The 27608-nt window shown below is 47.1% G+C and overlaps 1 protein-coding gene across 6 annotated transcripts; it reads right to left on the reverse strand.

Annotated features, from left to right (window-relative positions):
• MANBAL (mannosidase, beta A, lysosomal-like) lies at window positions 1-27608 on the reverse strand. 6 transcript variants are annotated; one of them, XM_011929083.1, is made up of 5 exons: window positions 27571-27602; window positions 19708-19892; window positions 18360-18486; window positions 15841-16046; window positions 1-946 (listed from the first exon to the last, which is right to left on the reverse strand). In XM_011929083.1, exons 4-5 carry the CDS (start codon window positions 15988-15990, stop codon window positions 839-841), a joined length of 258 nt encoding a protein of 85 aa, XP_011784473.1. In that variant the 5' UTR covers window positions 15991-16046; window positions 18360-18486; window positions 19708-19892; window positions 27571-27602; the 3' UTR covers window positions 1-838. The 6 variants fall into 6 exon arrangements, with proteins under 6 accessions (XP_011784473.1, XP_011784470.1, XP_011784472.1 ...); XM_011929080.1 differs by lacking the exon at window positions 19708-19892 and having other exon boundaries at window positions 27571-27608; XM_011929082.1 differs by lacking the exon at window positions 27571-27602 and having other exon boundaries at window positions 19708-20791.

Below are 27608 nucleotides of genomic sequence, written 5' to 3' on the forward strand. Positions count from 1 at the left end.
TTCTGAAGCTTGCATGTCAGTTTATTCACACTTCCCCCAGGAACTCTCTCAATGGTCAGGGAATGAAAGAATTGAAGGGACGGGGGATGTACAAGTAGAAGTAAAAGGCACACCTTGAACGTGCTATGATGGGTTGAGAAGAGGTTGGTCTGAAATTGATGAGCCTCCCATTTCAGAGGCTCAGGAAGTTTGTGCCCAGGAAATATGCACACCTTCAGCCAAATACCCTGCACCTGACGGAGCAGAAGCAGGCACTGCCTACCCTGGCCTGGCCGTCTGCTGGCTCTCACGCCAGGCATTTTCTGGGCCTGGCTGTCGCAGCTAGTGGGATCACTAACGTTGCATGGCCATGGCATCTTGGCCTAAACAAACAGGCGAGGCCTGGCTCTGTCTACACAGCACCAACAAAAGTGACTGATTAGCAGGAGGTTTGCAGTGCACAAATAATGGGAGAGGGTGTGCTTGTCAGCATTAGATAATGACTCCAAAATGTAGTGTAAACCCACAAGAAGGGGGCGACTCAAGGATGGACACATGACTAAATAAGAAAATGTGACTCTGTGAGCTGAACTGGCTTCTGAACAAACCTAATACAGTCTATGCTCATAGCTTCAGTCCCCTTGACTCTAAACCGTCAGAGAAGCAGAAGGAAGAGGAAGTGATGGATTGCCGAGCTGGAGCCTGGGAACTGTCATGACTGTCTAGATCTCTGTGGTCAGAGGGCGTCACAGCCTCCTCAGACCCTGAGCCTGGGATGGGGGGGAACAGGATGTAGATTCCCAGGAGGGCTGTCCCCAAGACCCTCTCCCTGCCTGCCCGGCTCCTCGGGCCTCCTCTTCTACCGCTTCTTCTTAGTCTCTTTCTTGGGCCTCTTGTTCACAGAAGGAACAGCAGCCTTGGGCTTCCTCGTCACCTCAGCACTTCTGGGCTCAGACGGTTCGGCCTCCTGTGAGGTGATAAAAAGGAGAGTCCTGCTTAGATGGATCAAGCCTGATGCCAGCAAAAGGAGATCACATCTGAAAGCAAAGAAGCATGCCACAGAAACACAAGAGATGGAAATCGTCATTCCCGGGACCTAGCACCCACATATATGTGGGACTGCTCCGGGAGTATCGTGGCTCTCAGTGAAGAATACAGGAGGCCCCACCGGGAGGGGGCAGCTTGTGGGGTCTCAGATGCCCAGGCGGAACCTGGGATCCTTCCCTTTCCAGCCAACTGACCTTGTGGGAAACTCACTTCCCCTTTCTGTGTCTTAGTTTACTCACCTGTGAAATGGAAATAGCCATGCCCGCCTTACAGGACTGACGTGAGGAGGCAAAACTATGTGGAAAGCACCCAGGAAGTGCCAGCTGCGTCCAGTGGCTGGCCAATCATCTCGTGTCAGGGACTGGACAAAATGTGGGCGAGGAGCTGGCTGTGGGGCAGACTCGCTGTGGCTTGCCCTCCTCTGGCTGCCATTCTTGTCCTCCCATTCAACCCGCAGAATGCCAGGGCTGGGAGGGGTACAGAGAGCCCGCCAGCAGGTGCGCAGTCCCACACTGTGTTCTGCGGAGCCTGGCAGAGGTGCCCCTGTGGGGGAGGGCAGAGGCAGCCTTGGGGCAGAATTCCAGACTCCCCTGGCGACAGGAGCAGCTCTGATTTTCAATCTATTTCATACACTGTGATTTGTCCCTTATAAGATTTAAATGAAACAAAGTTCTGCTGCTAAGGAATAAAAGGTTCAAACCCACAGATCCAGACCTGGCCTTTACTGTGCTGATAAGGAAGGTAGACTCCAGCGAAGGGACACAGCTTGGCCCAGGCCACTCAGGCTCATATCAGAGAAGAATCTGGAACAGGCTCCATGTGCTCCTGTCTAGTGTCCTCGCCTCCTCTGAGTGATAACTCGCAGTGTGCCGTGGCCAGAAAGGACGGACGTCAGAGAGGCCGGGCTAGCCCAGAGAACGCCAACCACAGCCCACAGGCCTTGTCCAGGCCACAGACTTCATTTGGCCTGCAGTGTTTATTTAAAAACTTAAGCCAATTGGGAGATTTCCCATTAAATCTGGATTCCTAGATTCTCTTGAAACTAACTGTCTGGTGACACTGGCCCTGCATTCCCTCGTGGCAGCGATGGGCTGAGGACGCGCTGCCCCTTTTCAGATGCCGACCATGCCCCTACACCCCGCCGCCCCCAGCACTGATTGGGAAATGTTTCTCAGTGCCCGTGTTCTTGATGAGAAATGGGAAAATACGAAGCAGACTAAGATTCCTGGGAGGGGGATACTTCCAGATGAGGAAAAACCCCTCTGTGTTTCATTTCCCAACCCGGCTTCCAGCTCACTATACTCCCTGACCTTCCTTGCTTGCCCCATTGGCCCATGGCCCAAGCCTCAGCCCACCCTACAGAAGAGGAGGGCCCACGCAGGGGAGGGCAGTCCCTGCCTCGGATCCGATCCAGAGGCCTGTCAGCTCCCTCCTATCAGACAACACTGTCTCCCGCCTGGGCGAGATAACCAGATATAAAGAGCCAGCCAGGTCTCAGGCCCCCAAGGAGTGATTGTCCCAAGATAACCGAAGGGCTTCCCCTCCCCAGCCTCTCACTGCAGTGCTGGATTCCCTTGGCCTGCTGAGCCTCCTCCCGCCAAAAGTCAAAATGATCTGAAGGTCCCCTACTCTGTTTATGTAACTTGGTCAAAACAAAACAAAACAAAATTTGCAAGGCCTGCCTGGATCTCTAGGAAGGAGTCTGCCTTCTGAGTTCAAGGCTGGGGGCTCCTCCAGTTTCAATGGGGCTCAGTTCAGAGACCACAGGGACAGTAAGACCCAGTTGCCACCCTAGTGCCTCCCTCACTCCACAGGCCCTCTCTCTGGAGCCTCAACCCTTCTGGCACCTCCCAGACCTCTCCCTTGATCCAGCTGTCTGCCAGACGATCGGGACAAGGCACCTCCAACTGAACTGTCCCTGACCCCAGAAGGCCCAGCCCTCCTCCCACTGGTGGAGCAACCAGAGACCCGGTGACCTCACCCTCTCTCTGCTCCCCACTGTCCAGTAGGTCACCATGTCCTGCTGACATGACCCCCTCTACCTCTTGATTCTGCTGCTCTCTCCATCATCCAATTCCCCCTTCAGTTCCACCCACTGCTAAGCAAAATGCCTGCTGTCTCTGTCCATTCCTCATGCACCCACCAAAGGAACTATTCTAAAGTGCAGTTCTGGCCACTGCACCTTCCACCTGAAAGCTTCCAGTGGCTCTCTGTGGAACGGCATCTAAGGAGACCGCTTCTCCAGCCTCACCTGGGCTCCTCTTTATCCCCCACACTGAGTCAGGCCCCAGAGCTTCCGCTGGTCACCTGCATCAACAGGAATACCTGTTTCCTTGGCCACCTGGCAAACTGCTCCCATTGTTTGGCCCTGTCCATGAATACACTCCTACTCACTGTCTAGCCTTCCTTCCCTGTTCCTCCCTCCAGCTGGGGGCAGTCCCTCCTCCTTCCTCAAGCCCCTAGGCACCCAGGAACTTTATAATGCCACTATTTTCTTTAAGACAGGGTCTCACTCTTTTGCCCAGGCTGGAGTGCGGTGGCTCGATCTTAGTTCATTGCAACCTCCACCTCCCAGGTTCAAGCGATTCTCCTGCCTCAGTCTCCTGAGTAGCTAGAATTACAGGCACCCGCCACCACACACAGCTAATTTTTTATATTTTAAGTAGAGATGGGGTTTTGTCATGTTGGCCAAGCTGGTCTCGAACTCCTGACCTCAAATGACCCAACCGCTTCCCACAGTGCTGGGATTACAGGTGCGAGCCACTGCGCCCAGCCCATAATGCCACTATTATTTTCCCATAGTTACATGTTTTCATGTTAGCCCCTATTAGCCCATGAGCACTTTGGGATAGCTTCAACTGTTGCTGAATGAATAAATGAGTGAATGAATGAATGAATGAATGAAATGAAAGAACAGCCAAGTCTCCCAGTAACCATGAGAACTTCATTCTTGTTTATTCCCATGAAAATACAGCACTTAAAACTAGGCCTCACTTTTCCATGATCACAGAGGATATGAACAGACTTAAAACCCAATATACATACCCTGGCCTAAAGTATGCCTAAGCATAGCTGCCAATAATAACAACAACAGCTGGGCATGGTGGCACATACCTGTCCTCCCGGCTACTTGAGAGGTTGAGACAGGAGGATCACTGAAACCCAAGAGTTTGAGGCTATAGTGTGCTATGACTGTGTCTATAAATAGCTACTACACTCCAGCCTGGGCAACAGAGTGAGACTCCCTCTCTAAAAAATAACAAGAACCACAACAGCTGCTAATTATTTATTGTTTATAATATGCCAGGCCCTGTGTTATGTGTCTGGACATGACGGCCTCACAAAGTGCCATAATGAGGCCCAATTTATAAACAAAGGAACAGACACTCAGGTCATATGACTTGCCTAAGGTCTTAGCTGGTGAGTAGCAGACCCAAGATTTGAACCTAACCTCTTCATGGGTACACAGTCCAGCCTCTCTCAGGTTTCCTGGGGTCCTCAGGGGTAGGAATACGTTGAATCTGAGTTAACTGTGAAATCTACTCTCTGTTTGGCAGCCCCCAGGACCACAAGGTGCCTCTGGAACGATAAGTACAGCTCCTCTGAGAACCTATCTGTCGATGGGTCACTTAAAACCCTTTGTTTGTGACTAAAGTCCCTACAGGAGTCAGAAAAGTGGGTTTGTGCTCCAGATCACACTTGATTTTTTACAGCTGAAGGCAGTCTTCTGTGGGTGTGTGTACATATCACAGTTATCGAGTCATTTGAATGCTTGACCTGTCTCCTCCTCACCGAAGACCTCCTCCTCTCTTCCCCACCTCAGCTTTTAGAGCTGCCATGCACCCAGTTACCCAAGCTAGACACCTCCAAGTCATTTATGAGTTCTCAGCATCCAACCTATCCCCAAGGTCTGTCCATTCCACTTTCCAGCGGGCTCTAGACCCAGCCAGTCCCCTCTGGACACACTCCACTGCCCAGCTCAGATCCAGGTCCCCTGCCAGCCCCGCTGGTTGCATCCGACTCCCACAGATTCTCCTGCCCATGCCTCTACCTCCCCATGTTCGTCAGAGTTTACTTTACGTTACTTTCAGAGTCAATTTTCCTAAAACAATGACAACAGGCCGGGAGCAGTGGCTCATGCCTGTAATCCCAGCACTTTGGGAGGCCAAGGCGGGTGGATCACCTGAGGTCGGGAGTTTGAGACCAGCCTGACCAACATGGAGAAACGCCATCACTATTAAAAATACAAAATTAGCCAGGCGTGGTGGTGCATGCCTGTAATCCCAGCTACTCAGGAAGCTGAGGCAGGAGAATAGCTTGAACCCGGGAGGTGGAGGTTGCCGTGAGCCGAAATTGTGCCACTGCACTCCAGCCTGGGCAACAAGAGCAAAACTCAAAAAAAGTTTCATTCAAAACAAAAACAAATAAACAAATAAAAAAAAAATGACAACAACAATCCCAATCGTGTCCGTTTCCTCCTTTAAAAACCTTGCTGGTTCCCCTTAGTGTGAGATAAATTCCAAGACACTCGGCAGGGGCTCCCGGCCTCTCGCTCAGTCTTGGCCCCTGTCTCCAGGCAGGCCCCCTTGCACAGCCCACTCTTGTCACCCAGGGCTACTGGCCAGCCAGTGTCTCCCAGTACTCTGCTCCCTTTCCTCCTCTGTATCTCTACCTGCATCCAGTACATGTGGGCACTGTGCCCATGGGGAATGAAGAGGAGAACGCACACTTAGCAGATGTGTGTGTGGATGCTCCCCGAGCCTCTCCATTGCCCTGGTGAGCCAGCCACCACAAGCCACACTCCACTGGCAAGGCCACTCAGGCTCCCTGAGGCCAGGTGACAGCCCCATGCAAGCTGCAGGGAAGCAAAGGTGGCCGTGACCCACATGACCTGGGCCCTGGAGTCCTGGCGGCCACACAGGGCCTGTAGCTCCAAGTTCTTCACTGACAAGAATGACTCTGAATGAAGGGCTGCCTTTTCATTTCTCCTCAAATGTACGCTGCCAATACCAGCCACAAAGACGGCAGACTACAAAGCCGACAGCTCCTCCTTTAAATCTGGGAGCACTGCGCTTCCTCTGAAGCAAGCCTCAAGTTTCCTCAGCAATCGCACTGTCACATAGAAAAAACTCCCGCGGCCAGGAGGCTCCTGGGTCCGCGGAGGCGTCCTCTGTGGACAAAGGCCCCATCAATAATGAAGCAGCTCTGCAGCGCTTACCAGGCCAGAAAATTGCTGCTATTCATCAGATTCAAATAATCGAATCTGTGCCACAATACATCACATCCCTTCCAGCAAGAAAAGTGCATTGAATTTTATGATTTCCACTCTACAGTTCAATGTGGATTTAGTACTGTAAATCAGGACAAAATGTCATTCTACACAGGCCACTCTTTCCTTGAAAATGGCCCAGGGAAAGAAAACCATTCTGCTACACTCAGGCACCCTCCTGCACCTTATCTTGCATGACCCTCTAAGAACAATGGAGTTGGGCAGGCAGGTCCTCTTCTGATGATGGAGGCAGACTAAGAGCAGGTCAGCACTCAGACCAGTCTGCCTAACGCTGAAGGTGCTGCCCATCCCAGCGGGCCATGAGGGCCTGAGACAGGGTGGGAGCTGAGAAGTCCTCGCAGAGATGAAACTAGCAGTGGCCTTAAGCAAAGATAGGACTGGCTGAAACAGAGAGCAGGGGAGGCTATCCATGTGGACTCAACAAGGCAAACAGAGACACGGAGTCCAGGACGCACTTGGCAGGCAGGGAGAACTGTGATTAGAAAGAACAGCCTTTGGGAGCTCATTCCAGACACAATTCAGCACGACTCTGCTGGCCCTCCCCACTGACTGCTCTGTGGCTCCTTGTGTGTCCAGCCGTCTCTCCCAAGAACCGGTCGGTACACATCTCCAGACCACAGGCTGGTGGGAGCATGTTTATACCCTCATCCTGCCCACCACATGGCAATATCCCCAGAACGGGTCATTAAGCAAAGAACAGCCTGCCTCCCAATTCAACTGCAACCTCCTCCCAAGCTTTAAAACCATACAGAGCAGAAACGCAAAGTTGCTTCTGTGAGCCTGTGTCCTGAGCTGTTGAGAATGGGTGGATGCTTGCCTGGGGTTCGTTATTTATTTACAGCAGGCCTCACTGGCAACCAGGGGCCTCGTTTAAAATCAAGACCCTTGTGCAAAATTTTCCAGAAGAGTCCTGACCTTCTAGGCCACTGTCCTACTGCACCACAGGAATGAGCCACCTGTGGTGCAGTAGGTGCAGGTGGCTCACCACCCTGATGAGACAAAACGTCATCAGGGGTCTAAACACTGCAGGACTTTCTGGTTGTTGTGAAGTCGCCACGGGCATCACATTGGGAGCCACCACTCTCACCATCACCTGCGGTGAGTCCTCCACTAGATCACAATGCTGGCCATCAGCTATCTGTCTTCCCAGTACCTCTTTTCCATGGGGGCCCTGCCCTTTCCCTATCCCATGGGGTTCAGGGGGACTCTCAGTCACTGGGGTTGCAAGAGTAGGCAGCTACATGTGGCCTGGCCAAAGACAGTACTCATTCCCGTTTCCCACCTGTGGAGCAAGGTGTATGTGGCCAAGGAGAGGCCTTCCATGAGACTCAGAAGGTGAGGAGAGGCAGAAAAATGGCTTTTCTCACCTGTCAGTCCTGACTGATAAGGGCACTGACTGTTGCTGCTGCAGCCATCTTTCCCAACACAGAGCAAGGGCCCAGGAAGGAAGCCAGCACTCCCAGGAAAGCCAGGAGAGAGACAGATGGAGCCCTGGAGACCCTTTGAACCCCTAAATCCAGCTGTGCCTTGAAATTCCCAGTTCCAAGAGCCAATACTGTTTTCATTCGGAGAAGCTGCTGGAGCTAAGTTTCTGAATTTGCAACAGGAAGAGTCCCCACTAATGTAAGACGGTGGCAATCAACAAACAGAGCAGTATGGAAGTGAAAGGACCTGCCTTCTAGAAGCAGACAGCTGGCTGTGAGCTGACGACATGTGCCATAAGCACATGAACAGATGAGAATTGTCAACGCTGAAGCTAGGAGAGTTTCTGATTCACTACTGTGTATGACTGACCATCCGCCACACAAGCTGCTGAACTCAGAGTCAACACCCACATGCTTTGTTAGGGTTGGCTGAATCAACACTCGATGTAGACATCGATCCGAAAGAGGCTTGGAGGAGGGTTATGGGGAGGAGGGAGACAGGCTCCCTACCTTGAGAAGAAACCTGCCCCCCACTTCCCACTGCACTCCATGTAGAGAGGCTATGGACCATCTCCCCCAGAAAATGTGCCTGGGCATATAAACCTCACATTCTTGTACACAATTTGACAGGCATCACAGACCCTCAAACCTATCCCGAGACTTCCCTAGAAAGCCAGGAACTCCCTACTGAGAACTTTCTTCTACTGAAACCCAACTCTGAAGGAGAGACGCTGGAACACAGTGGTGGCATCAGATTGGGCCGGCTTTCCTCAATCATCTCCAGGGCACTGGTCTCACATGTGATCTCCATGGACCACTCGGTGGACTTCAGGCAGGCCACACTGTCCTGGTCCCCTGCCCACTGCTCTGTCACTTGAGAGAGGGAGAGAAATGGAGATCCCAGCTTTGTCTGCCCAGCACTCCCCCTGTGGGAATGGACCTTCCCATCCCCACTCAGAGGTCACGCCACAGAACCCTCCCCTCCCCCACACTGGCCACAGCTGTCCCAAGCTGGGTCAGCCACAGTTCCTTCCCTGGGGATTCTGCAACTGAGACCGGCAGGAAGGCACGGTTATGTTTAGTGGCTATGCTGCATCTCATCACAGGGCCAGCAAGCAGAGAAGCAGGGCCCTAGTCAGAAAAGTAAAAGGCAGGAGAGGAACAGGAAGGGAGGCAGAGGGCATGCCGGTGATGAGCAGTAAGTTCCAGTTCCTGCCACTTCCGGAGGCCCTGACGCACTCCTGCTCTTGGGTTCTAGGACAGCACCTGCACCTTCTCAGTCTACCTACATTGCAAGGAAACTACTTCAACAGGTTGGGTATGCTCCAAGTTCACGTCTTTCTTGGATCTTCATTTCCCTTGAAAAACTTAGCAACTCATTCTTGGGTTTCAAGTAATAATGCTGTATTTGTTTGGTTTGGTTTCTTTTGTTTGTTTGTTTTTGAGATGGAGTCTCGCTCTGTCGCCCAGGCTGGAGTGCAGTGGCACGATCTCAGCTCACTGCAACCTCCACCTCCCAGATTCAAGTGATTCTCCTGCCTCAGCCTCTCTAGCAACTGGGATTACAAGCACGCACCACCACGCCTGCCTAATTTTTGTGTTGTTAGTAGAGATAAGGTTTCACCATATTGGCCACACTGGTCTTGAACTCCTGACCTCAAGTGATCCGCCCACTTCAGCCTCCCAGGTGCTGGGATTACAGACATCATAATGCTCTGTTAATAAAATAATTATCAGGTCTCTATTTCCCAACTTCTTGCTCACTTTTCCTTTCCCACATGGAACATTTTGCTATTATTTCAAACAACACATCTAAGAACTGAACATATCCTGTCCTCCTAAAATTGATTTCTGTTTGAGGGAAATCATCTAAAGACTTGAGCAGTGGCTGCATATTACAATCACCTGGACACTTTAAAAAAAATACTGATCCAAGCCGGGCACACTGGCTCATGCCTGTAATCCCATCACTTTGGGAGGCCAAGGTGAGAAGATCACCTGAGCCCAGGAGTTCAAGACCAGCCTGGGCAACATAGTGAAACCACATCTCTACAAAAAATTATTTAAAAATTAGCCAGGTGTGGTGGAGCACACCTGTAGTCCCAGCTATAGAGGAGGCAGAGGAAGGGAGGATCACTTGAGTCTAGGAGGTCGAGGCTGCAGTGAGCTACGATTATGCCACTGCACTTCAGCCTGGGCAACAGAGCAAGACCCTATCTCTACGTAAATAAAAAGAAAATACTGATCCAAGGCTTCAGAGAACAACTGAATCAGAATCTCTGGGTGAGGTCTAGGCCTTTGAAAGTTCCCCAGATGGTTCTAATGTGCAGCCTCGTGGAGAATCATTGGCCAGTCCAAAGACCAGCACTCTCATTCTCTAATCCCAGTTCACAGTGAACAGATAGCATCGATCAATTTCTTTCCTCCAGGGCAAAGCAACAGCCCCCAGAATCCTTTTCACCATGGCCACCATGCAATCGACCAGACTTGGCATGAGAGATGAAACTTACCTGCTAACCTGGACTAGATGGAAATGGTACTAGGACCTATTATCTTCTAGTTTAGAATCCAGCCTACAAGAAAATGCTTGGATTAAGTGTGGCCCACACCTCCATCAGGCTCAAACAAATGTTTGTTTTTTTAGGTCTGAGTTTAATGAGGTGCCAATAAGAAAACCTTTTCATTTGGCTTACGATTCTAGGGACACGGTTTTTCATTTTACGAACTGATTCTTGCTCCTACTATGAAAAGGAAGGGGGTGGGGTGGGAAGCATTTGTATGTGTTCCCTTTTTTCCTCCATGATTAACCCCAAAAGAGCTTTCAAATAATCTGCTAAGTATTGAAGTACTGAAGTCATAAGCGAGTTGCAAAAAATCGGCTTACTGGAACAACAGGAAAGGCATTCTTTTGCTTTTCAAAGGCTTTCCCATCATCTGGAGCCAAAAATATTATCTTCTGACCCAAAAAGCCACTAATAAACCTTGTTTCTATAGGCTAAGCAAGAAGGAAGATTTTGCCCTGAGCAAAACGGCAAAGACGGCAAGACTGTTCTCTGGGTCCCCCACCCTCACTTCTGCTCCCTCTCCTACCTCCTGCCAGCCTCCACTTCCAGGTATCTCCCAACTGCCTTCAGGCTGCCTAGAGTCTTACAAGCTGCGCGCACTCCCATGGGCTCCCTTTCTCCCTAAAAGTACCCCATCCCCATATTAAAACCCCTTTCTTTCCCCTCCAAACTCCTTCCAAATCTCAACTATTAGGGACAACCTCTAAGCAGCACAGTCTCAGCACTCACCCTCTCTTTGTAATCCTGTTTATGCACAGAATGCTGTGTTCCCTTTCTATCTAGTTAGGAGTTTGGGGAGTGAGAAAGGCTGCCTTATGGAGACACACAGAGAGCTAGCAATAGAACCCCATGTAACCTGGGGCCATTTGCTCCCCTGATGCGCCAGTAAAAAGTTAGATTAACAGTACTGTATTTTTTTTGCTACTGATCCATTGAAAAGCTAAAAAAAAAAAAAAAAGTTAAAACAGTAAGCTTCAGTTGTGAAGACAATTCACTTGTGTGAGCCTTGTTTCCCTAAATGCAAGATTAATAAAAATGAGAGATGTCATGTACTATATTTAAATGTAAAAAGATGAGGCTGTTGTCCAAAATTAACCTCTAAATGGCAGTGGGTGGGGGGGTATGGTGGCATATTTTTGAACCCTTTGTCAACTCCCTGCGTCAGAAGACTTTAACACACTATCCCACTGAAAACCTTAAAGAGAACAATAAAGGGGCTCCTTTTCTGAAGTTTGCTGAACTAACCCAGGCTTCTGTGGCTTACCTCTAAGGGCTTCAAGCACAACAGGAGGTGAGCAGCCTCCCTGCTCTCCAAACAGCCACACAACTCTGCCTATAAAACAAGAAGGCTCATCACCTCCCTCCCTCAGGACTCTCTGCAGGCCTCATCAGCCACCACCAGCAACCACGTTTGTTATTTATAATACCGTATAGCACACCACATCTGTGGGGGCAGAGCCCAAGAGCACAGGGGTGATTTTTTTAAAATGTGATACAACTGTGGGTGGAAGAACTCCAATCATGATCTCTTTCTCAAGATACCAGAATAACAGATGGACAAGACAACCTAGAGGCCACAAACTTGTCCCTGTTCACCAAGGTTTTCCTGCCCTTGCTGGCTGCTCCTCCCCTGCCTGTCCCCTTTATGCTGGAGCCCCTCCAGGCTCTGGCCTAGGCCCTCTTCTCATCTCCCTCCATATTCTCTCCTTAGGAGACCCTGTCCCTTCTCGTGGCTTCAGATGACATCTTATCAACTCCCACATGCTGGTCAACACTCAGTCTCTGCACTCCTCCTGCTAGAGACCTGTAAATCCACCGACTTTCTTGACAGAACCACCTGGATATGTTAAAGCATGTGTTTAAAACTGAACTTGGTATGTTCCTTCCCTGCACCCACCCTAAGCCTGTTCCTTCACCATAGTTCCCCACTGCATCAATAGGTTCCACACTGTATCAGTAATTCCCCATCATCCTCCCAGCTACAGAAGCAGGATCTCCAGGAACAGTGATCTCCAAGATATATGGATCTCCAGAGCATATTGGGTACGTTAAGTGAGAAAAGAAAGTTGCAAAACTGTGTTTAAGAGCATGCTATCTTTTATTTTATGAATGGGGGAATATAAATATATATGTACACACCACACACATATATATGCATTTGTTACTGTTTTCAAAAAGAAACAAAGAAAAGATACACTAATAACAACTGTTAACTATGTGGGAAGGAAGAGAACAGGGTGGAGGAGAATGAGATTAAAGGAAACTTCTGTGAATTTACCTTGTTATATAGTTTTGACTTTGAGAAATATTGTATATAAATGTTTTATGTAATTAAAACAAATTAAATAAAAATGTTAAAAATACCTAAAAATTAAAAACAGATTGAAGCAAATTAACTGAACTATATCTCATGATGGGAGGGAGACCTACACAGAGAAAAATAGTTACTAAACACAGCACTTTGACCTTACGTCTCCACAGAGACATATTTTAAGGCCAAAAAAGAACCACAAAGAAGTCTTAAATTTCATTCTGAATCTTAGCAGTAAATATATAGTTATTTTAAAAATGTAACTGGTATATTGTAGATGTGCAGAATAAAGTTAATATACATCGCTAATCTTAGAGAAGCATGCTTGCAAGGCTGGCCCTTGACTGGCATCTGGGAACTTGGATTCCAGGTGGTTCTCACAATTCCCAGAAATGATAAGAGTGGCTCACCACACCTAAACTGTGTAAACAATACGGTTCATGCTGAACACCTGCTTGCTTTCTGGAAATATGGAATTTTGGTACATGCTAGGCCAAGGGTGCTTCTGTGACCAGTCCTCAATAAGAGCTGTGGGCACTGAGTCTCTAACGAGCTTCCCTGCTAGATAACACTTCACACACATTGCCACAACTCCTTCCTCTGGGTGTCCAATGGGAGAGCACACAGACGCCTGTGCCTGTTTCCTCCAGTCTCTGCCCCATGTACCTTTTCCCTGTGCTGCCGTACCTGGTACCATTTCACTGCCACAGCTGAGAGTCCCCCTAGTGCATCACTGAACCTGGCGTGGTCCGGAGGACCTCAGATACAGTAGGCTGTAGCAGACACATCATTTTGTTAATGTTATTGAGAACACGATTTCCAGCATAAGATAAAGAAATACGAGACTCTAGTATAAAATCAAATAAATAGAAACACTATCACCTTACATTTGAATTGGAAATACTAGTATGAACTCACAACTTTTTCATTTCTTAAAAAATGTTTATTTTCTATTTCCGTTTATTGAAAGGCATAGATGCAATCATAGCTCAGGAGCACCGAGAATTTCTAATGTCCCAACTGTAGCCTCTAAATACTAATTTCTAGCTAAAAAGAACTAGAGCATTTTAGAGAAATGACTGATTCCAAGACTAGGGCAGGAAATGAGCCTGGGGCCAGGCACAGTGGCTCATGCCTATAATTTCAGCACTTTGGGAGGTCAAGGCAAGTGGATGGTTTGAGCCCAAGAGTTTGTGACCAGCCTGGGCAACATGGCAAAACCTCGTCTCTACTAAAAATACAAAAACTAGCCAGCCATGGTGGCACACCTGTAGTCTCAGCTACTTGGGAGGCTGAGGCAGGAGAATTGCTTGAACTTGGGAGGCAGAGGTTGCAGTGAGCTGTGATTGTGCCACTGCACTCCAGCCTGGGCAACAGACAAGAACCTGTCTCACACACACACACAAAAAGAGCCTGTGACATCTTATTGAACCATGAAGCAAGAAAGCTATCAAAGACTAATGAAGTATGACAAAGAACAAAGATACCAACTTAAAGGGGCTCCCACTGAACATAAAAAACAAATTAATGGCAGACAAGTGCCCTAAAAACAAACAAACAAACAAACAACTAAAACATATCAAATATATAAAAAATATGTTCAAAATGCTATGAAAACCAAAGCTTAGCCGGGCGCGGTGGCTCAAGCCTGTAATCCCAGCACTTTGGGAGGCCACGACGGGTGGATCACGAGGTCAGGAGATCGAAACCATCCTGGCTAATACGGTGAAACTCCGTCTCTACTAAAAAATACAAAAAAACTAGCCGGGCGAGGTAGCGGGCGCCTGTAGTCCCAGCTACTCCGGAGGCTGAGGCAGGAGAATGGCGTAAACCCGGGACGCAGAGCTTGCAGTGAACTGAGATCCGGCCGCTGCACTCCAGCCCGGGCGACAGAGCTAGACCTCCGTCTCAAAAAAAAAAAAGAAAAGAAAACCAAAGCTTCACTGGTCAACACTGGAGGTTGCTAGAGCCTGAACTCACAACTTTGAAAATTGATAAATAAAGGGAAAGAACCAGGCATTTTTCCTGCTCTTCATTATGAAGAGCAATTCAGAGTAATCATACAGGTGATAAGGAAAAGATCTTTGTCAAAGAATTCCAGCTAACAGATGCAGAAGGAAATAATGGATCTAAGCAACGACCATCAATGGATGCTAAAATCACTTAGGTGAAAGACTGACAGGGGATTTTCATCAGCTGGTACCACCTAAACCCACTGATCAATCCTAGAATCTCTACATGTGCAGCAGCCAGACATCACATGCCTGTTAACACCACACAGTAGGGAGTACATAGCACCAGCTCTGAGGTATTCACACCCAATAACCTGATTTGAATGGAATCAGGCCTCTACATAGAACGCCTGTTGATAGGAAACACAGGGAACAGAGAAACGCGTTAAATGACACCACGGAGAAGCAATCGCCAATTCCTGGGATGTAGGTATCCCACATGACAGATAACCTGCTTTCTCCAACAAATCAATGCCATGAGCAAATAGGAGTGGGCAAGAAAATGGGTAGAAGGAGGGCGTATAGTTATGAAGATACTTACAGAGGAAGAGTCAACAACAACAAAAAAGTCAATTTGACCACATCATTCTCATACTTAAAACCCTCTGGCCCCTGCCCACATCTCTGGCTGCACCTCTCATCATGCCCCTCTGTGCTCTGGCCACAGTCACCTTCATTCGGTTCCTTGAACTAGCCCCTTCCTTTATTCTGAGTCCCTTGTACGTGCAATGCCCTTTCCCTGGAATGTTGCCCTCGCCCCTTGCCCACTTTGCCTGGCACAAGCCTGCTCATTCCTTCAGTCTCAGCTCAAACACTGTCTCCTTGGCAGGGACCACAGCCCAGGGTAAGATCAGGTCTCTCCCCCTTGTTATATACCCTCGATGTACTCTGTACTTCTCACGGGAGCACATGGGGGTATATTTTTGTTATCTGCTTTCCTCCTAAGGACCAGATGCTCCTCAGGTGCAGACACTACATCTTTCAGCAGAGTCTGAAATGTAGTAGGCACTAAATAAAAATCTCCTTAATGGGTACATGAACAAATAAAGCATTAACTATGTGGTTCGGCCCACCAGGTGGGAATTCAGGGGCGCACTAAATCAAAAAGGCCCACTGTAGACCCCGCTGATCTTAGTTGCGGTGGCATCTACTGTTAGTACTCAGAACCCAGCCTGGCACTCAGAGAAGCTCAGGCTCCCAAGGAAACACTCACCGCCTCGTGGGACTTGGGAATGGGTACGATGATGGCCAGCACACAGATGAGCTGGAAGATGGCTCCCAGGAAGAGTCCGTACCGTAGCAAGTTCTCCAGGAAAGTGGGCTCGGGCACCTCCGGAGGTGAGAAGTCTAGGTCAGAGGCCATGGCCCAAGTTGCTGGCTGCCTGACGTCTCTTCTGACTCTCCACTCTTCAGAGCCAACTTGTAAATGCAAAGAGTCAGTGTCATATTTCTGTAACTGACTTTTATTTATTTATTTTTGAGATGGAGTCTCACTCTGTCACCCAGGTTGGAGTGCAATGGCACGATCTTGACTCACTGCAACTTTGGCCTCCTGGGTTCAAGCCATTCTCTTGCCTCAGCCTCCCGAGTAGCTGAGATTACAGGTATGGGCCACCACACCCGGATGATTTTTGTATTTTCAGTAGAGACAGAGTTTTACCATGTTGGCCACGCTGGTCTCAAACTCCTGACCCCAGGTGATCTGCCCGCCTCAGCCTGCCAAAGTGCTAGGATTACAGGCGTGAGCCACCGCACCCAGCCTGTAACTGACTTTTAGCTTGAACAAACACACACATACCCCCAAGAACATATACAGGAATTGTGAAATGTTAACAATTCTTGAATCTAAGCTGGGGACATATGGTTAGTCACTGAACCATTCTTTCAACTTTTCTGTACGTCTGATGTTTTCCAAATATAAAGTTGAGAAAAATAAATAAATGCAAAGGGAAGCACTTCAACAAAAATCTCAAATCAACATACATTTACTAAAGGCTTGCCACATTTCAGATTTTGTTGTTTATTTATTCATCTAGTCATCCATTCAACAAATATTTCTTGAATACCAAGCACTGAAGAATGGGCAAAACAGACAAACCCCTGCTTTCTTGGGGCCTACCTGCTCAGGATGGAAGGAGACAATGTACACATTGAGACATGATATGCCAGGTAGTGATAAGCATTTTGGAAAAAACTTAAGGGCATCACTTTATTTTGTGACAAGAAGGCTCTCTCTGAAGAACAGAAATGGGAATAGAGTGGAAGAGATAAGAAGTGAGAGAGTGAGCCATTTGAGTATCTGAGGGAAACATGTTCCAGGCAGGGAAAAAAGCAAGTGTGGAGGCCCCAGGGTGGGGAAATGAGGCCAATACAGGGAGAGAAGTGATCAGGAGGGAGGGTGGAAGGAGGTAAGATCAGAGATGAATGGGGTTGGACCCTGATACCTCCAATTTGATTGAGTAAAATGTAAAGCCACTGAAGGGTTTTGAGCAGAAAAGTGACATGATCTGACTTCCATTTTTAAATGGAGGAGGGACAACAAGGGGAGGGGCAAAGTGGACACAGGGAGAGCCAGGAGGAGGCCCCTGCCAATTAGCCAGACAAGAGCTGCTGATGGCGTGAATGACAGGGGCAGTGGTGGGCAGTGGTGGCCAGTGGTGCAAGGTCCCACCTCAGCCCAGCTCTCCAGCCTCTCCTCTTGGTAGGGCCCCCGCTCCTAATATCCTGGTCGAACTGAAAGAACTGCTGTGGTTCTCCAAGAGCACTGGGCTCTTTCAAAATCCTGGGCCTCTGCCCAAGCTGCATACTCTGCAAAGAATGTCCTTTCCCACTTTGACTGCTTGACAAAGCCCCAACTCTGCCTCTAAGGCTGAGCTCAAGTGTCATCTCTCCAACATGCCTTTCTTGTCACCCTCCTCTTCCACTGGCATGACTGAACTGCTCCCCCTCTACCACAGCACCCATCAGTGGCTTTCTTCTGCCCATCCCAATGTTAAAGGAGAAAATTTACTTTGGAATCAGGCCTATCTGAATCTAAAACCCTTTGTGTTTCCAGAGATCTGTGCCACAATGCAATGTTTTGCTAAGTCTGAGCTATCCAATATGGTGGCCATGAGCCACACATGACTATTACGACTTGAAATGCAGCAAGTTTGAATTGAGATGCTAATTAGACACTCATTTTCAAAGACTTAGTATGAAAATAAGAATGTAATCTATCTCATTCATAATGTTTTCATATTGATTACATGTTGAAATGACTGCAGTGGCTCACACCTGTAATCCCAGCACTTTGGGAGGCCACAGTGAGCAGATCACTTGAGCTCAGGAGTTCCAGACCAGCCTGGACAGCATAGCGAGACCCCATCTCTACAAAAAAAATAATAAATTAGCCAGGAGTGGTGGCTCACTCCTGTATTCCCAGCTACTCCAGAGGCTGAGGTGGGAGGATCACTTGAGCCCAGGAGCTCAAGGCAGTGAGCCATGATCATGCCACTGCACTCCAGCCTGAGTGGCAGAGTGAGACCCTGCCCCCATCCCACCATGACACCAAAAAATACACGTAAAAAACAATTGGCTGGGCATGGTGGGTTACGTCTGCAAGCCCAACACTTTGACAGGCCAAGGCAAATGCATCACTTGAGCCCAGGAGTTCAAAACCAGCGTGGGCAACAGAGTGGTAACCTGTCGCTATAAAAAATTTAAAAATTAGCCAGACATGGTGGTGCACACCTGTAGTCCCAGCTACTCGGAAGGCTGAGGCAGGAGAATTGCTTCAGCTGGGAGGTCGAGGCTGCAGTGAGCCAGTGAGTCGTGATTGCGTCACTACACTCCACCCTGAGTGACAGGGTGAGAGACCCTGTTTTAAAAAAAAAAAAATCGAATTGAAAGCAAGGACTCAAGATACTAATGTTCATAGCACCATTATTCACAATAGCCAAAAGATGGAAACAACTAAGAGTCCATAAACAGACAAATGGATAAACAAAACGTACATACATACAATGGAATATTACTCAGCCATAAAGGAAATGGAATTCTGATACATGCTACAACATGAATGAACCTGGAAAACATTATGAACTTTGAATAAATATATATGAAATAAACTAGACACAAAAGAACACATATTATATGAATCCTCTTATATGAGATACCCGGAACAGGCAAATTCAGAGACAGAAAGTAGAACTGAGGTTGCCAAGGGCTGGAGCGAAGGGAAACGGGGAGTTACTGTTTAGTGGGTACAGAGTTTCAGTTTGCAAAGATGAAAAAGTTATAGAAATAGACAGTGATGACGGTTATACAACACTGCAAATACCACTGAATCTTAAACTTAAGAATGGTTAAAATGGTAAATTTGTTACATATATTTTGTCACAATTTTTTAAAAATCTGTTTCGTTTTACCCATTTATTTATTTACTTATTTAGAGACAGAGTCTCACTCTGTCACCCAGGCTGGAGTACAATGGCACAAACATAGCTCACTGTAGCCTCGTAAACTCTTAGGCTCAAGCAATCCTCCTGCCTGAGCCTCCCAAAGTGTTGGGATTACAGGCATTGTCCCTTTTTGCTTTTTAAATGTGGCTACTGGAAAATGTAAAATTATACATAGCTTATATATTTCCATGGGGAAGCCCTGGGGTAGAGACAATCCTAAAGACCTGCCTCGCACGGCGCGGTGGCTCATGCCTGTAATCCCAGCACTTTGGAAGGCTGAGGCGGGCGGATCACCTGAGATCAGGAGTTTGAGACCAGCCTGACCAACATGGAGAAATCCCATCTCTACTACAAATACAAAAAAATTAGCCGGGCATGGTGGCAGGTGCCTGTAATCCCAGCTACTTGGGAGGCTGAGGCAGGAGAATCTCTTGAACTCGGGAGACGGAGGTTGCAGTGAGCTGAGATCACGCCATTGCACTCCAGCCTGGGCTACAAGAGTGAAACTCCATCTGAAAAAAAAAAAGGCCTGTCTCCACCTTGGCTCTGCTGCTTCACTGCTTTGCACCATGTTTCCAACATGAAGTAACCGAAGAATAATAAAAACGACCTTCGTAAGTAAACAGAGCCAGACTCACACACGAGTATTGCTTCCCTTTCAACCTGGTCACTTTGGAAGGTCATGTGCCTGGGGCAACAAGATGGCCACTTTTCACATCAGTCTGCCTACCATGGAAATGGCCTTCAAAGCTTGAGGCTCTTTTTTTTTTTCCAGAATCCTCAGAGCTGGCAGATCTTCATCCTCCCAGGGAGGATTTGACTTCTGGAAAGAGCCCAACATCATCTGGTTCCAAGTGCAGTGAATCAGGTGGCACTGAGCTCTGGAATACCATTTTTGGTCAAATACAAGGTATGATGCTCAGACTCCAAGCAGATTACTTGGGGTGGCTCATAAACTGGCCCTGAAGTAAATTCCAAGGCGGCTGCAAGAACAGCTTCACTGGAAGAAATGTAACAGCCTCTACCAGCACCACCACGTGAATACCAACACTTAAGAATGCGTTCTCACTTCTCCGCAGTTGCACCTCATAAAGTGTGCATTTTTTAAAATGCCCTTGGCCCCAAGCTTTTTGCTTAAAGCTGTAACAAGCTTTATGAGCTTATAAATACCCGGATTCACTAGTGTTACTACTAACAGCAACATTGTGATAATAAATATTTGGAGTGGTACAATAGAAAGATAAGGCAAGAGTCGGGAAGCAGAGGACAAAAGCCGCGGCTCTATCTGCAAGTAGCTACACTTTGAGCTAATAATCTCTTGACCTCTGCAGACTGGATGTTCTCATGAGCCAAGCAACAATAATACCTATAATACATTTAGGTCTTTAAAAAAAAATGGCAATTAGACAAAATATAACAAGAGCCATAATAGTGATTATATCCTTTGACTGAATAACTTACTTCCTAGAATTTATAGTAAGGAAACAATTCAAAAGAAGAAAAAGCCTTCAGGTAGAAAACAGTTCATGGCAGCCTATTCATAATACCGAAAAACAGGAAGCAACCCAGCGTCCAGCAATCAGGAAGCAGTTAACCCAGTGAGGGTGCATCACGGTATAATCCCTCTTCACTAACATGGCAAACATAAACATTGTGGATCAGCTCAGTGGAAAGTCTTTGCAAAGTAACATTAATTGAAAAAAAAAAAAGCAATTGTATAAACACTATGATTGGAACCATCTATAAGCTGATTTCATGGGCCAGATCAAAAGAGGCCACAGAAATATAAATAGTTGCTGTTAAGGTGAATAAGTCATGAGTTGTAATTTTTTGGACTGTTATGAAACAATAAAGTATCTAAGAAAAATCTATGCCCTACCTACTTCCTTCACAAGACTTTTGTTAGGGTATAATGACACATTGTCCAGTAAAACTTTCTGCAGTGATGGAAATGTTCTGTATTTGTGTTCTTCAAATGGTAGCCACCAGCCACATGGGGCTCTTGAAAACTTAAATGCGGTTACAGAGAAACTAAATTTTTAATTTTATTTAACTAATTAACAATAAAAAAGCCACATGTGGCCAAAGGTTCCCTACGGGACAGCACAGGTATAATAGGAGGCTGGTTGTGAAAAGGTGCTGGAAAACAAACTGCTCTACACATACTGTGTGTGCTGTACAGCTCTCATCTAGCTCTCTCTGCACCTCTGTGCTTTACTTCCCAGCCCTCCTGCCAGTATTTCTGAGTTTTCTTTCCTGATGACTGAAGTCAAACAAGTCCTATTCATCCTGCAGATCTCAACTAGGAGACACTTACCCCTTCAACTCGCCATGACAGGCTTTGTTCCCCGGCCATTGTTCCAGCAGCAGCAGCAGTCAGCAAATGAATGGCCAGGTGTTACAAACAGCACTTTACAGGCAGCAACTCATGCACTTCGCCACCACGCTGGGAGGTGGTATTACTAATGAGGATGAGGAAACCAAGGCTTGGAGAGGTTATGTGACCTACCCAGGGATAACCTGGCTGGTAAGTGGCAAAGGCAAGATTCAAAGGGGCTGGTTTCTCCAGAGCCAGGGCTCTTACCCACTATGTCAATTGTTTTCAAACTGCAGGCTGTGGCCCATTAGTGAGCCACGAAAACCATTTAGGGGGTTGCAACCAGCATTTTTTCTTTTATTAGGCAGCACTTTATTTAAGTAGGTAAATAACAATAGAAAATATCAGAGAGTATCACATTAAGGGCTGGTATTATATGCTGAAGCTTTTTAAATACCCATCTACATCTGAGCATGTATGTGCTGGACCAAATTTTAGAATGTTATTTCTTATTGTTTGAGAAATATTACACTGGAATCTACTGTTTTCTACTTGATCCATTGTAATCTCTTGAACAGCAGGGATCTTGGGTATATCTTGAGTTTATGCCAGGTCCTGACTCGTAAATATGTGGTAAATGACTAAGCCTATGCCTCTGTTTCCCACCTTGAAAGCAAGAGCAGATGCCTCAACCAACAGCATCATCATTTAACAAGGAGGAGCTGAGAGGCCACAAGGTTTCCCTAGACTCTACTGGTGAGTCAGGGCAGAGCTGCTATCCTGGCCTCTAGCCTTGTCCTGCTCCAGACTTGCTTACGGGTAGAGGTTTTCATACACCGGGAGACTTCATACCCCTATGAGAATTTAACAAAAGGTGCCTAATCATTTATTACTGAACGAGGCAAATAATTTCTTGAGATTACTGGACACTGCAAAGTTCACCCCTGAGTGCCAGACACTGGTGACAGAAGACATTAATTCATTGGACAAATATTTACTGTGAATCTACTATGTGCCAGGCACTGGTCTAGTCCTTGCCACGGAGTTTCCATTCAACTGGAAGTACTCAAACACACACATACACATGCAATGTCAGGGTGAGTATTACAATACATACAGGAAGGAGGAAGAGGGTACTATTTAATATGAAGTGGTCAGGGAAGGGCCTCTCTGTGAAGGTGACATTTCAACAGAGGAAAGAAGACAGCAAAGGAATAAGTCATTTAAACATCTGCCAGAGTATCCCAGGATGGAGGGACAGCAAGGGCCAAGTTTCTGAGGCAGGAATAAGCGTCATGATCAAGAACAGTCAAGTAAGCAAGCTGCAGGCCGTTATGAGGACTCTGGCCATTCTGAGTGAAAAGGGAGCTACTGGAAGGTTCTTAGCAAAGAAATCACATGGTCTGACTCATTTCAAAATGATGCCTCTGGCTGTTTTGTTGACAATAGACTGTAGGGGACAAGACTGAAAGCAAGGAGACCAGTGAAGAGGCTACTTTAACAGTCAAAAGACACACTTGTACCAGGGTGGTAGCTATGGAGGTGGTAAATTCTCAGCTTATAGATATATTTTGGAGAAAACCAACAGGAATCCTGAGGTGAAATCAGAAAGAAGTTAAAAATAATCCCTGAAGGAGGGGAAACTATCCTGTATGACACCATAATTAGGAATACAAAATATTAAGCATTTGTCAAAACCCAAAAAACTTGACAGCACAAAGAGTAAACTTTTTAATGTATGCAAATATTTTTACAAACACACAGGAAGGCCGTGGCAGTGGCTCACACCCATAATCCCAGAACTGTGAGAGGCCAAGACAGGAGGACTGCTTGAGCCCGGGAGTTTGAGACCAGCTTGTGCAACATAGTGAGACCCGGTTTTTAAAACACACCAACACACACACGCATGAAGTCAGGGTGTTCCAGGATGGAATGCAGAATGTGACATTTTGAATCTAAATGTATTAAACAACTTCACTGAAAGGGTGGCAGGGAATAGGGTGCTGACCTAAGTAACTCTGAAAATGAGTGGAGCCTGTAAGACTGAAGGCAAAAGGAACTGCACATACACACTGTACTCTAGCTGATAAGTTGTTTCCCACAGGGGATACAGGGGGAGCAATTCTAAAACCATGATATATGTATGCTAAGATGAACAATTAAGTAAATGTATGGTGAATGGTGGGAGTCGGGTTCATCACAGGTGGAGTGGGGGGTTACAGATAAGCAAGAAAAGGAAGCTAGAACAGGGGTCCCCAACCCCCAGGCCACAGACCAGTACCAGTCCATGGCCTGTCAGGAACCAGGCCGCATAGCAGGAGGTGAGCGGCAGGTAAGCAGGCAAAGCTTCATCTGTATTTACAGCTGCTCCCCATCACTCACATTACTGTCTGAGCTCCACCTCCTATCAGATCAGCGGCTGCATCAGATTCTTATAGAAACGCGAACCCTACTGTGAACTGCACATGTGAGGCATCTAGGCTGAGTGCTCCTTATGAGAATCTAATGCCTGATGATCTGTCACTGTCTCCCATCACCCCCAGACGGGACTGCCTAACTGTAGGAAAACAAGCTCAGGGCTCCCACTGATTCTATATTATGGTGAGTTGTATGGTCATTCCATTATATATTACAATGTAATAGTAACAGAAATAAAGTACACAATAAATGTAATGCACTTGAATCATCCCAAAACCATCCCCACCCCCAAGTCTGTGGAAAAATTGTCTTCCACAAAACTGGTCCCTGGTGCCAAAAAGCCTGGGGACTATTGAGCTAGAACAATCCACGTGGTCATGATAAGAGCTGGACATCAGTTATGTTTAGCTGAACATAGATACAGGTGGTTACATATGGAAATACTTCTACATCTGGGCATCTATACATATGTCTCTTGCTCTGTCCACTGCGAAGGCCTAGAAGCAAGGGCACGGAGAAGCACTGAGCGTACCTAGAGCCCAGATCTTGTTTTCTGGGCCATTCTCCAATAAAAGAAGCCAGGGCTCCTTGGGAAATGGCTCATTCTAGGACTGGGGCAGAAACATACTAGATGAGTCTGGAATAGAAAGAAGGTGCTCAACAAAACAAAACAAAGAAAAACACATAGAGGGGGATATGTCAAAGGGATACAGGAGTCAAGTGGAAGAGCTCCCAATGGCCAATGGAGGAACAATTTGAGCAACAAAATAAAGTAGCACTGGATTCTGGTCCAAAGTATAAAATAAACATCCATGAGTTCAGGCCAGGTGTGGTGGCTCACGCCTGTAATCCCAGCAGTTCGGGAGGCCAAGGCAGGTGGATCATCTGAGGTCAGGAGTTCAAGACCAGCCTAGCCAACATAGTGAAACTCTACTAAAAATACAAAAATTAGCCAGCCATGGTGGTGGGTGCCTGTAATCCCAGCTACTCAGGAGGCTGAGGCAGGAGAATTGCTTGAACCCGGGAGGTGGAGGTTGCAGTGTGCCAAGATTGCACTACTGCACTCCAGCCTGGGCAACAGGCTGTCTCAAAACAAAACAAAACAAAACAAATCCATGAGTTCACACCGATACAAATAAATGGCTCTGTAAGCAAAAAATAAATAGGGGAACAGTCAAATTTCCCACAGAGAAGAACTCCAAATAATTTGCATAATATTCTGCCTTTAAGCATAGGGCATAATTTCATACTCCTTAAATGTGTGCTGTACATAATGACTTTCTTGAAAAGTACAGTGCGGAAAGTGCGGGAGGAAAAGTAACTCTACACTGGAAAAGCCTGACTACTACCTCAAGCCAGGTGGCCCAAGTTAACAGATGTCAACAATGATAACTCATAACGATAGTATGTACCCTTGATATGATGTGATGAGAACAGCACTTTACCTCTGTGGTTGGATTAGTCCATTTTCATACCACTTTGAAGAAATACCTGAGACTGGGTAATCAATAAAGAAAAAGAGGTTTAATGGACTCACAGTTCCACATGGCTGGGGAGGTCTCACAATCAAGGCGAAAGGCAAAGGGGAGGTAAAGGGGAGGCAAAGGGGAGGCAAAGGCACGTCTTACGTGACGGCAGGCAAGAGAGCGTGTGCAGGGGAATTGCCCTTTATAAAACCATCAGATCTCCTGAGACTTACTATCAGGAGAATAGCATGGTAAAAACCCACCCCCATGATTCAATGACCTCCCATCAGGTCCCTCTCAAATGTGGGGATTACAGGAGTTACAATTCAAGATGAGATTTGGCTGGGGACACAGCCAAGCCCTATCAGTGGTCCTCCTCCCCCAAAACCTACTACCCTGATCTTACTCATGTCAAAAACAGGCAAATCCTAATTAAAGGTCCTTCTGCAAAATATCTGACCAGTCAGTACTATCTTCAAAACCCTCAAGTTCATCTAAAACAAGGAAAGTCTGAGAAACGATCACAGAGGAAGAGGAGCCTAAGGAGATACGATGACTAAATGTAATAGGGTGCCCTGGATAATACTGGGACAGAAAAATGACATTAGGAAAAAACTAAGGAAATATGAATAAAGTACGGATTAGAGTTAATAATAATGTATCAATATTGGTTCAGTAATTGTGACAACATGTAAGATGTTAATAATAGGGGAAATGTAGGCTATATGGGCACTCACTGAAGTATCTTTGCGATAACTTTGTAAATCTAAAATTATTCTAAAACAAAAATGTTACTGGGGAAAAAAAGAATGGGTCAACATTTCAAAACAAATAAACAACCACTGAGACAAGTATAGCTCTCAAGACTTAGCAAATACTAAATCTTCTCTTAAGACTGAAAAACTCAGATTTCACAACTGCCACAGGCCTTACCATCTCCCAACGTTGTGTACTGTGCTAGCAGGCCGTTCTTGGCTTCTAATGAAGTTAACTTTAAATTCTGTTGTGAAAATTCAACTGTAATTCAACTGAAAACGGACTGGGGAGTAGAAACCAGTGTCAGAAGCTACTGTTTTAGGCCGGGCACAGTGGCTCACGTTGGTAATCCCAAACACTTTGGGAGATCCAGGAGGGAGGATATCTTGCCTCCAAAAGTTCGAGACCAGCCTGGGCAACAAAGTGAGACTCCATCTCTATTTGAACTTTTTTTTTTTTTTAATTAAAAAGAAAAAAAAGCTGTGTGTGGTGGCTCCCACCTGTAATCCCAACACTTTTGGGAGGCTGAGGCAGGTGGATCACCTGAGGTCGGGAGTTTGAGACCAGTCTGGCCAACATGGTGAAACCCTTTCTCTACTAAAGATACAAAAATTAGCCACACGTGGTGGCACACGTCTGTAATCCCAGCTACTCAGGAAGCTGAGGCAGGAGAATCGCTTGAACCCAAGAAGCGGAGGTTGCAGTGAGCCGAGATCCCGCCACTGCCCTTCAGCGTGGGCGACAGAGGGATTCCGTCTCTAAATAAATACACAGAATGGCTTTTTTAAAAAAGAAAATAAGTTACCGCTTTATGGCAATGGGCTGTATAGCCTGGCCCGTCCCATTATAACAAATTCCTAAGAACTGCGCAAAACTAGATTAGAATGCAAAGCTAAGCCACTTCTCTGGGCAAAGTCACACTGGTAGCCAGTGGGCTGAAACTGGTGTGCAAATGCCCTGCAAAATATAATTATTAATCTAAATGTGTTGTCACCATTTTAAAAGTGTTTCTCATATTCATTTCTCGCTTCTCTTAAAAAGAATTCGTCCAACAAACACGCACTGTGCACCTACTAAGGGCTTTACATTCACCACCTCGCTTTACCAGCAGTACAATAGCGTATGTCCATTTTAGAGGACGAAACTGAGGGCCAGAGAGGAACTGTGACTTGCCCACGGTAACACAGCCATATGGATTCCAACCCTGACCAGACTCACTCTGGAGCTCAGGGTTCTCCTACTGCTCCATCCGTGGAAGGAAAGGCCCGGACCAGGCCATGAGGAGCCCTGGGTTCTGGTCCAGCCTCCGCACGACAGCGCAGGGCTGCACCAGGCGAGGCCCTCCGCCTCCTGGGGGGCTCAAACTCCCCTCCGGAAGTAACTTTTGAACGACCGCCGCGGGAACTTATTCAGGCCCTGAGCGGAGCGACAGCCTGGCCCGCCGAGCGGCGCCGCTGGGAACACGCCGGCCGGAAAAGCCAGACCGCTGCGCCAAGCACAGCTCTCTCTAGGTTCCCGCCCCGCCGCGAGGCCGCTGCACTCACCTCCCGCGCCGCCGCGCTGCTCCCCCGGAAGTAGTTCT

The sequence above is a fragment of the Colobus angolensis genome, unplaced genomic scaffold (genome assembly GCF_000951035.1).
Source record: "Colobus angolensis palliatus isolate OR3802 unplaced genomic scaffold, Cang.pa_1.0 Scaffold8, whole genome shotgun sequence".
In the NCBI taxonomy this organism is placed as follows: domain Eukaryota; kingdom Metazoa; phylum Chordata; class Mammalia; order Primates; family Cercopithecidae; genus Colobus; species Colobus angolensis.

What these genes read in the sequence shown, in the direction of transcription:
- MANBAL (XM_011929079.1), bottom strand. Translation starts at nt 19,753, where the DNA reads ATGACCTTCCAAAGTGACCAGGTTGAAAGGGAAGCAATACTCGTGT. An exon ending in AAGGGAAGCAATACTCGTGT is followed by an intron (nt 16,047 to 19,707) that starts GTGAGTCTGGCT and finishes TGCATTTACAAG; the next exon opens with TTGGCTCTGAAGAGTGGAGA. An exon ending in TTCCCAAGTCCCACGAGGCG is followed by an intron (nt 947 to 15,840) that starts GTGAGTGTTTCC and finishes ATCACCTCACAG; the next exon opens with GAGGCCGAACCGTCTGAGCC.